General features: G+C 40.8%; 1 protein-coding gene across 1 annotated transcript; it reads right to left on the bottom strand.

The window, feature by feature from the left end:
- LOC127489338 (olfactory receptor 7E24-like) lies at positions 1-1,018 on the bottom strand. The gene has a single exon (XM_051840616.2). It carries the CDS (start codon positions 979-981, stop codon positions 1-3), a length of 981 nt encoding a protein of 326 aa, XP_051696576.2. The 5' UTR covers positions 982-1,018.
- Positions 1,019-10,895: the final 9,877 nt, after the last annotated feature.

Here is a 10,895-nt window from a genome sequence, read left to right as displayed (position 1 = left end):
TTAGCTTATTCTGTTGACAGTTCTCTGCAGAGCTCTCTTGATGTCCCTGTTCCTCAGGCTGTAGATGAAGGGGTTCAACATAGGGGTGACCAGGGTGTACATCAGTGAGACCACAGCACTCTTTCTGGAAGAGGTGGAGAAGGATGCACTGAGATACACACCTAAACCTGATCCATAAAATAAGCAAACGACCAACAGGTGAGAGCCACAGGTGGAGAAGGCTTTGTACTTCCCGTCTGGGGATGGGACTCTCAGAATGGAGGACACGATTTTATAGTAAGAGAAGAGGATCCCTGAGATAGGGAAAAACCCAAATACAATACCAATAAGATATATGACAATGTCATGTTTGAAGGTGTCATCACATGTAAGATTGAGAAGCTGAGAAGGGTCACAAAAGAAATTAGAAATTTCAGCTGTCTTGAAGCAGGTAACTGGTAATAATATCAAGTTGTGCAGCAGGGAATAGAAAAGGCTAGCCACAAATGACACTGTAACCCAGAAGCCACAGCGGTGGGGGTTCATGATGACCTGGTAATGCAGTGGATGACAGATGGCGACAAACCGGTCATAGGCCATCACAGTCAGAATCAAATCATCCATGCATCCACAGATGAGAAAGAGAGACATCTGTGTCAGGCAGCCCACATAGGAGATGACAGTGCTGTGAGTGTGGATGTCCACAATCATCTTGGGAACCGTGGTGGAGGTAAAACCCATGTCAGCCAAGGACAGGTTGCAGAGGAAGAAGTACATGGGGGTGTGCAGGTGGGTGTCAGAGATGATGAGCAGGATGATGAGCAGGTTCCCAAGCACCGTGACCAGGTACATGGACAGGAACAGCACTAACAGGAGAGACTGGAGGGTTGGATCCTCTGAGAAGCCCACGAGATGAAATTCTAGGACACATGTCAGATTTTGTGTTTCAACAGAGCCTGCACTCCTTCTGGAAAAGAAGATAGGGATGGAAAAAGGAGACATGGGCACACAGCTTGCATATAGTTTTTCTGTATATAGTTTTAATTCAGCTAATCATGGGTATAACATCAGGGTAACTCTAAGGTCCACAGAAGAAATATAATTAAAAGAATGTTTTTAGAGCAACTTTAAAAAGTTAGGAAACCCAGAATATTAGACATACCTAGTCCATGAACATAGTCAAATGCAACCAAGACTTCTAACAAAAAAGAATAGGAAATGCCCCTTTGTCTTCAAAGATAATATTCTAAATAAGGGTAATTAAGAAGCAGTTAAATATACCTTATCTTAACAATGATACAAATTCCATTGACTTAAGTGCGCTCTAAATGACAAGACTGTGTTTTGTCAACACTAACTTAATGTTGATCGTTCATGATAGGAAGATACTGTTTTGTGTTAGTTACCATTCAGAGGTTTCATCATTCTCCAGTTTTCTGCTTTCCCTTTTGTATCTCCTTTTTGTTTAATAGGAAAACACACAGAGAGACATGGACAGGGAGGGAGAGGGAGAGAGAGAAAGAAAGCAAGAGCACCCATCCATTGATTCACTCCTTAATGCTTACAATGTCTTTGGATGGACTACTACAGAAGCTGGGAGCTGGAAATTGATCCAGGTCTCCTACATGGGTAGCAGTCACCCATGTACTTTAGTCATCACCACTGCCTCCCACAGTCTGGGAGGAAGCCAAGTAATGAACAATAGCCAGGAATCAAGCTCAGACACTCCCTTGTGGAGGGGGTATCTTAACCATGTTGTGTGCCCACTGTTGTGTGTCTGTCTCCCATGTGATCCATAACTTCTATCCTGGTCACTGGTGGGGGTCAAATTTTGATAAATGTGGTTTAGATAAGTGCACATAATCATACAAAAATCAGTGATCAAGTGTAACTTTAGTGTATTCTGCACCTGTCAGTGATCAGAAATAAGGATTTTTTAAAAGAAATGTCTGAATTTTTCAAAAGCTTGAACAGGTAATTTTTGTATTTGCCTCAAGATCTCAGTAAATTATCTTGTGTTTGAAAGGTGTATCTTATTTAAATATTTTAAATTTTTTCTTTTTTCTTAGCAACCTGGTGATGCTGCTTTACAATTTTTATGATCATAAACCATCTTATTCAAAGTTAAAGTGTTTGGTATCAGGGAGGGCACAAAGTCAACTTTGAGTCCCAATCTTCCTATGCATAAAAAATATTTTCATATTAACCTTTCCTTATTCATGGGTTGCAATTCTGTAACTTTATCTGCCCTAAGAAAACTGTAGTTCATTATGGTAGCAGGAGATATTATGGTTGAAATCAGAAAAATGTAAAACAGAGAATTCCAGGAAGTAGTGCAAACATACTTGTGCAGATTCTTCATCCGTGAAATGTATTTTTGCCCTACAAGACTGTTTCAAGGAAGTTTTCTTAAATCTTTTTATTTTTCTTTATTCATTTTTTCATCTTATTTGAAACAGAGGTATCTTTCCTCCACTGCTTCACTCCCCAAATGCCCACAAGAGCTCAGGCTGAGGCTGGAGCCCAGAACTCCATCCAGATCTCCTATGTGATGTCAGAAACCTGAGTACTTGGGCCATCATCCGAGTCTGTCATGCATATTAGTAGAAAGCTTGGTCAGAAGCAGAGTAACTGGGACTCAAACCAGGTACTCCTCTAGGAGATATGAGTTTCCCAAGCCGAGGCTCAACCAACTGCACCACAATGCATGCTCCTTCATGTCAGTATTAGTTTGTGCATCTCTAAGTAGATTTCTTTAAAACTCACATGAAAAGTATGTGTAGGTATCTAGTATACACACCTACTGCCCCTGAAACAGACTAGGATGCACTGAAGTTGAGTTTTCAGCCCCTCTGTGAAGTACATTCACTTCAAACATTTCATCTGCGTCAGATCTTGACCTGGGAGGGGGACATCATCTAATTTGTACGTATATTATTATGACAAGCTTTTGAAAATCTTTGTCCCTCTCTTCATATCACACAAGTGAGGATTTCTGGTTGAGTAGCAAAATTTGATGCATGTGTAGTTTTGTCCAACACCTGTTTGCTATTCAAAAAAAAACACATCTTTAATAAACCAACTATATATACTAACTATATATTTGATATAGCATCTATCTATATATATATATATATATCAACTATATATTTGTATCATCAAATGTTTCTCTGTAATATCTAGTAGTACTCCTTTCATAATAACAAGAAATTTTATGTTGTGTGGGAAAGTTCTTTCTACTTGGCATAATATTTCTGCTTGCTGTATGGAAGGAGTGAGGAAATCAGCATCATTCACCTACAATACATGCCAACACATGTGTAAATCTCTCCACCTAACCATGATTGTATTGTCCACTGGACATAGGAAGAATAACACCCATATCTGTGTCAGGGTATCATCTAGGGGAATGAGAGCTTAAGCATGTGCTCATTGTGATTTTTCAAAATACAGATTCTGTAAGTGGAGAAATAGCAAATTGTTGATAAATGATGCTGGCAAAGGGTACTGGTGGCTGCAAGGACATCCAAATCTAGATGGTGCCTCAGCACTGGCACAAGAATTGCCTGCCCCCTTCACCTGTGCATTTATGCTAGATGTGAAACACATCTCTGCCTTGATTTTTGAATACTCAGAAACAAAGATTTTGCTGTAGATTCCATTAAGCGTCATTACAGGATCCATGTGTCCTTCACAGAGATGCAAACATGTGCTATTCCATGGTCTCTAGTTCTGTGGGACTTTCCTGAAAGGGGTCTTCAAGAAAGTACCAGTGGGTTAAAGCCACACTGATGGCGGCCAGTTATTGCGAGCCATGGAAGGGTCTACTAAACGTGTAACAGAGATCTTCATTGCTGATGCTTCCACTCTGCCAAGCAAGGTACAGAATTAGGGCAATCAGAAATGAAAGGGAGTGCATCATTCTCAAAAATACATGTTCACGGCCATATTGAAGCTTCAAAGCCTTTTTAGACATAAACTGTGTTTATTTTACAAAAACATCTGTAAAAAATTATAATGTATGGAAAATAATGTATTATGAAAAAAAATCTATGTGTGGATTTCAAAAGCAGTAATTCATATTTTTCATTCCATTTTTCCATGAACATTCCGAAGTCCTCTCATTGGAGGACAAGAGCTTTGTCAGCTCTGTGGATGAGGTCCCAACTCAAATGACAATGCTGACTCTCAGAGATGCCAACAACTTGGCGTGGAGCAGATAGGATTCAACACTACATTATCAGCATCTGAAATCTGATGTATTCAACTTCTCCATTATCTCTTCCTGCTTAGAAAGACTAAAGCAGAGCTCCAGTGATCTAAACTACAGGAAACTCTGAGGACCGTTGGTAATCTCTTGCCAGTTCTGTAGTCAGAAATGGAAACCAACACCCATTTTTAAGTCTCTGATTGAGAATACAGGAGTGATTACAAGAGTGGTGAGGAAGGAGGCAGAAGTGAAAGTCAGGTGTGGGGTCAGGAGAGCCATCTCCTCTGAGTTATTGTGGGCCTGGGCTCCTGTGGTCTTAGCCTTTGAGCTCAGCCACACTTCACCCATGACTGCCCACAATCGACAGAGAAGCCCATGGAAAGAGCACAGTGGACAGAAAGTGAAACTGCTGCTGGGGTCACCAGAGGGGTAGAGTGGCCGTGTGCCTGTGTCTGATTCAGATGCGGTTTCAGGGGCTGGTGCAGTGGTGTATTGACTAAAGCTACAGCCTGCAGCCCTGGCATCCCAAATGGACCACAGTTCAACTCCTCTCTGCTTCACTTCCAATCCGTTTCCCTGGTAACGCACCTGGGAAAGCAACATAAGATGATCCAAGTCCTTGGGCTCCTGCACCCACAAGAGAAACCTGGATGGAGTTCCTGGCTTCATCCTGGCACAGCCCCAGCTGCTATGGCCATCCCAGGAGTGAACCAATGGATGGAAGACCTTTCTCACTCTCTGCCTTTCTCTCTCTCTAACGTTCGAATAAAGTAATTCTTTTTTTTAAAGATGAGGCCTCAATTCATTGTACCTGATAACCAGATACAAGTCACAAAAATTTCCTGAGCTCCTCTGTGCAACAAAGCTTGCTATATTGTGCAGATGTAGTGAAATAGCCTACTTGCAATAGTTCAGAGCCTGGCACTTAGGAAGCCCTCAGTAAATGCTCACAATGTTATGGTCTCTGGCATCCTCATCATCACCTTTATGATCATGTTTCTGAGTTCAGGGGACAGTTTAGAGATCCATTTGCTGCTGTCATGAAGAGGATTCCAAAGGAGTGAGACTTAATACAGGAGGAAAGCCAAACTCTGAATGAGATATCTGGGACTCCTATGAGAAACAAGAACATAGACTTCACAGTCCTCTGGGCTGAAGCTTTGCTTATTGGTTCCCTCCCACAAGTCTATCCCAACTCTCACTTTTCTTCTGATGAGGAGAAAACAATGTTCCTAAGAGTCCAACCTCCTTCCCTGCTATCCCTCCACACTTACTGGGCTGCGCTGAGTCTCAACTGAAGCATGACCAAGGGTGACGGCTCCACTGCTCCTCACCTGCCTGGACTGCAATGGAGGGAAGCCTCAGGCTCTGCACTCAGGACTGGAGACAGACTCAGGCAGGGGCCTCCTGGTGCAGGTGCTCACAATCAGAGTGCAGCCACTATATTTCCACCAGGAAGGCCAAAGTATGAATGTGCTAGCTCATTATTAAGACCTTGGGTGCACAATGCACAGAGCTCCCAATTAGCCAGCCAGTCCATGTTACCCTAGTCCCTGAGGACTTCCCTATATTCATGGAAGAGGAATAGGAGAAAATAAGTGTACCTGGAACCTGTCCACAAGGAAGCTCACCTGTGCCTTTTGGTGCTGACATCCAAGTTGCAAAATCTTTACATAAAACTCAGCCTTCTGTTTTCAGTTTCACAGCTGAGTATGTGATTTTTTTTATGTCTCCCAATCCATTTTATTCATCATGAAACCTAAGGAGAATTGTATGTTGTATACTAATAATCAGATACTCTTTTCACTTTCTCAGTTAGCATTAGTCTCAAAATAGAGCTTCCTATTTCATTTCCTAAGCCTTTGCTTCAGTTTCTATTTTATGTCATGGGAACTGATGTGCTTTTTACTAATTTGAATGAGTCTTCATCTCCAGGTTAAGATTCTTACTGAATTATACTCATAGATTATAAAACTATTGATAGTTACATATTTCTTTGTCCTTATACTTCAATACTTCAGAAGAAGTAGGTGAAAAAGCATACTTCAAAAAGTTTGCAGAAAAATGTAATTAACTGAGAAGTTGATAATATGTATTTTCATGAACTTATAAAAGATCCTACATATGTACAAAAGCATCTCCAGTTTGTGTATTGTCATATAGTAGTTAGTAGTAGTGTGAAGGCAAAGCAGATTTCTGACTTAGATTTCTTGAATTGCCCCCAATGAACCAAGACTATAAACTTCAGGTGGACACTTTTCATTTTGGGGCTTGGTCAGTCCAGTTATTCCAACCATCCTACTGGTCTGGTATAGGAGGAAAAAATGCTTCCAACAGTGCCTCATGGGTCATCTGTATCCCATAGAACACACTGGGCTGAGCTCTCTTGCTGTGGGATATGACTAGGGAGTGAGGTCCCATTGCCCCATCATTCCCAGTAAGCAATAAGAGCTGAGGCTCTCTCCTTAGGACTGTTGGGAAGACAGCCCTGGGCCTCCCAATGTGGATGACTCTGGGAGTAATTGACACAAGCACAATTTTTACTGCATTAGTATCAGATTTTAAAAATTAACTATTCACTTGTATTTAAATGTAGAGGACAAAGGCAGACAAAGGGAGAGTTCTAGTCAGCAGGTCACTCCCCAAAAACCCACAGAACTTGGCCAGGCCAAAGCCAGGAGCTAAGAACTCAACCTGAGTCTCCCACACAGGAGGCAGGAATGCAATTGCTTGAGCCAAGATCTGCTGCCTCTCAACAAGCACTTTAATGGGAAGAGGGAACTGACAGAGGAGCCAAGAGTCAAACTCAGGTTCTTCAGTATGGGATGTGGGCATCCCAAGAGGAATCCCAAGTGCTCAGCCAAATGCCTGCCCTTGGCACCAGCATTCTGTGAGGCTGAAGACACAGGCTGATCTGTCCTCCTGTGTGCTCTTGAGCACTCTGAGATGTACAGTGCTTTTGGTGGTGGTCTATGAGCACCACGGACTGTGACTACATCTCTGTGTCTCCAGCATATCAGACATCCTAGCAAACCATCATGCTCTCAGCCAAATTGTCCTGCAGGAGAGCATTTAGAAAGGCAGGTTTTGTCTGCCTCGTGTATTTATTCCTATTCCACCATACTTCTCCATGGTGTATTCCAGGTCATATAGTTCAAATAAGTGACCCTGCTTTCTCCTCTTCCAGAAGAATCTCTCCAGTGCCATCACAACCAGGGGCAGCCATTCTGGGTCCAAATGCACCAGATGTTCCCAGCGGCTTCTGATGTTTGCTTATCACTTAAGTGCTCATTTCACTCCCAATTGTATTTAGATTTTTGCAAAATTTTAAGGTCTACAACTTTCATGTATTTCCTATATACAGATTCAACAACATAGTGATACTTCCCACCCTAGCCTCCTCCCTGCCCATACTCCCACCCTTCTTCCTCTTCCCTCTCCTATTCTCATACTTATTTTTTACATGATCTATTTTCAGTTAACATTATACCATAAGATTTACTCTATACTCTGTAAAGAGTTCAACAAATATAAAGAAAAAAAAAAAAAGCACTGTTGCTCAACAGTTGAGACAAGGGCTGCTCAAAAGCATTGCATCTCAAAGTGTCAGTTTCACTCCTATTGATTACCTTTTATGGGCTCTCTTAGTTAACACAGATCAGGAAGAACGTGGTATTTGTCTTATTGGGACACCCTCATTTCACTAAGTATAATGGTTTCTAGTTGTATCCGTTTTGTTGTAAATAACAGGATTTTGGTATTTTTTAACCACTGGTGTTATATTTCATAGTGTGTACACACAATAATTTCCTTATTGAGTCTTGTGATGATGGACATCTGGGTTGATTCCATCTCTTAGGTGTTGTGAATTGAGCTGCAATGAGCATGAGGGTACAGATAATTCTTTCATATGCTGATTTCTTTTGGTTTGTTTAAATTCCCAAGAGTGGAATGGCTAAATTATATGGTAGGTCTATATTCAGATTTCTGAGGTATCTCTATACTGTCTTCCACAGTGGCTATACCAGTATATATTCCCACCAACAGTGGACAAGGATGCCTTTTGACCACATCCTCACCAGCATTTGTTGTTTGTTGATTTTTGTATGAAAGCCGTTCTAACTGGGGTAGGAGATAGAACCTCATTGTGGTTTTGATTTGCATTTCCCTGATGGCTAGTGATCCTGAGCATTTTTTCAAGTGTCTATTGGCCATTTGAATTTCCTCTTTTGAAAAATGCCAGTCTAGGGCCCAGCACTGCAGCACAGTAGGTTAACCCTCTGCTTGTGGCGCCAGCATCCCAAATGGGTTCTGGTTATAGTCTCGGCTGCTCCTCTTCCAATCCAGCTCTCTGCTATGGCCTGGGAAAGCAGTAGAAGATGGCCCTAGTCCTTGGGCCCCTGCACCCACGTGGGAGACCTGGAAGATGCTCCTGGCTCTGGCTTTGGATCGGCACAGCTCTGGCCATTGTGGCCATTTGGGGAGTGAACCAATGGATGGAAGACCTTTCTCTGTGTCTCTTCCTCTCACTGTCTGTAACTCTACCTGTCAAATAAATAAATAGATAAATCTTGAAAAAAAAAAAAAGAAAAATGCCAGTCTAAGTCCTCTGCCCATTTCTTAGCTGGATTGTTTGTTTTGTTGTTATTGAGTTTCTTGAGTTCTTCAAAATTCTGGATATTAATCTTTTATCTGTTGCATAGCTTGCAAAGAATGTCTCCCATTCTGTCATTTGCCTCTTCATGTCGCTGAGTGTTTCTTTGGCAGAGGAGAGAATTAGTCTATTTTTGCTGTGATTCCTGTGCTTCTTGTGTCTTTTCCAAGAAGTCTTTGCCTATGCCAATGTCATGCAGAGTTTCCCCAGTGATCTCTAGTAATTTGCTGGTATCGGGTCATAGATTTAGGTGTTTGATCTATTTTGAGTGGATTTTTGTGTAAGTATCTAGTTTCATAATTCTGCGTGTGAAAATCCAGTTTCCCCAGGACCATTGTTCAAGAGACTGTCCTTGCTCAAGAGATTGATTTTAGTTCCTTCATCAAAGATGTTGGTTGTAGATGCATGGATGATGCCTGGAGTGTCTATTCTATTCCATTGGTATACACATCTATATTTTTTCCAGTACCAGGTAGTTTTGATAATAACTGCCCTGCAGTATGTCTTGCAATCTAGCATTGTGATGCCTTTTTTGTGTTTGTGTTTGTCTTATAAAATTGCTTTAGCTATTCAGGGTCTCTTTTGTTTCCATATGAATGTTACCATCATTTTTTCTAGTTCTGAAAAGAATGTCCTTGATATTTTGATTGGTATTGCATTGAATCTGTAAATTGCTTTTGGTAGTATGGACATTTTGATGATATTGATTCTTCCAATTCATGAAAATGGAGGTTTTTCCATTTTTATCTCCTCTTCCATTTCTTTCTTGAAGGTTTTGTAATTTCTATCATAGAAGTCTTTGACCTCCTTGTTTAAATTTATTCCAAGGGATTTAATTGTTCTTGTACCTATTGTAAATGGGATTGATCTTAGAAGTTCTGTCTCAGCCATGACATTGTCTTCATATAGAAAGGCTATTCATTTTTGTGTGTTACTTTAGTATCCTGCCACTTTACAAACTCTTTTATGAGTTCCCATAGTCTCTTAGTGAGTCTTTGGTTCCCCTATCTATAGAACCATGTCATCTGCATGCAGGGATAGTTTGACTTCCTCCTTCCCAATTGGCATCCCTGTGATTTCTTTTTCTTGGCTAATGGCTCTGGTTGAAACTTTATTGAATAGCAGTGGTGAGAATGGGCATCCTAATCTGTTTCCAAATCTTAGTTGGAATGCTTCCAACATTTCCCATTCAATAAGATGCTGGCTGTGGATTTGTCATATATTGCCTTGATTCTGTTGAGGAGTGTTCCTTCCATACACAAGTTCCTTAATGTTTCCATCAAGAAAGGGTGTTGTATTTTATCAAATGCTATCTCTGCATCTATTGAGATCATTGTATGGCTTTTGTTCTTCAGTTTGTTAATGTGACATATCTCACATTTATTCCTTTTTGAATATTGAACCACCACTGCATACCAGGGATAAATCCCACTTGATCTGGGTGAATGATCTTTCTAATGTGTATTTTGTCGAGGACTTTTGCATCTATGTTCCTCAAGGATATTGATCTATAATTCTTTGTGGTATCTTTTTCTGGTTTAAGAATTAAGGTGATGTTGGCCTCATAGAAGAAGTTTGGGAAGATCCCCTTTCTTTCAACTGTTTTGATTATCTTGAATAGATTTGGGATTAATTCTTCATTAAATATCTGATAGAATTCAGCAGCAAAGCCATCTGGTCCTGGGCTTTAATTTATTGGGAGGATCTTATGGGATAACACAAGCACACTAGTATATGTATTGTGGGAGTTCCACAGAAAGGAGAGACAGAATGCAAGTGCACCAGTTTGAAGAGATAATGACTGAAATTGGAAACTTCCCAAATTTGAAGAAATAAGTGGACATACACATTTAAGCTCCATGAACCTCAATTATAATTAAACTACAAAAATCACAAAGAAAATCATGGAAACAGCAAGGGAAACATGAATCATCACATAAAATCAAGCTGCTAATGAAATGGCAGTAAAGTTTTCAGCTTATCCTGGGTGCTTGGAAATTTCCATACTCAGGACACACATCAGTTCATGAATCAGAACCTCTGGTAGTAAAA

The sequence above is a fragment of the Oryctolagus cuniculus genome, chromosome 16 (genome assembly GCF_964237555.1).
Source record: "Oryctolagus cuniculus chromosome 16, mOryCun1.1, whole genome shotgun sequence".
In the NCBI taxonomy this organism is placed as follows: domain Eukaryota; kingdom Metazoa; phylum Chordata; class Mammalia; order Lagomorpha; family Leporidae; genus Oryctolagus; species Oryctolagus cuniculus.
Note: the sequence above shows the minus strand (reverse complement) of the source record. Positions and strands in the feature narration are given on the sequence as shown.

Coding starts and splice junctions, on each gene's coding strand:
- LOC127489338 (XM_051840616.2), bottom strand. CDS start 981: ATGTCTCCTTTTTCCATCCCTATCTTCTTTTCCAGAAGGAGTGCAGGC.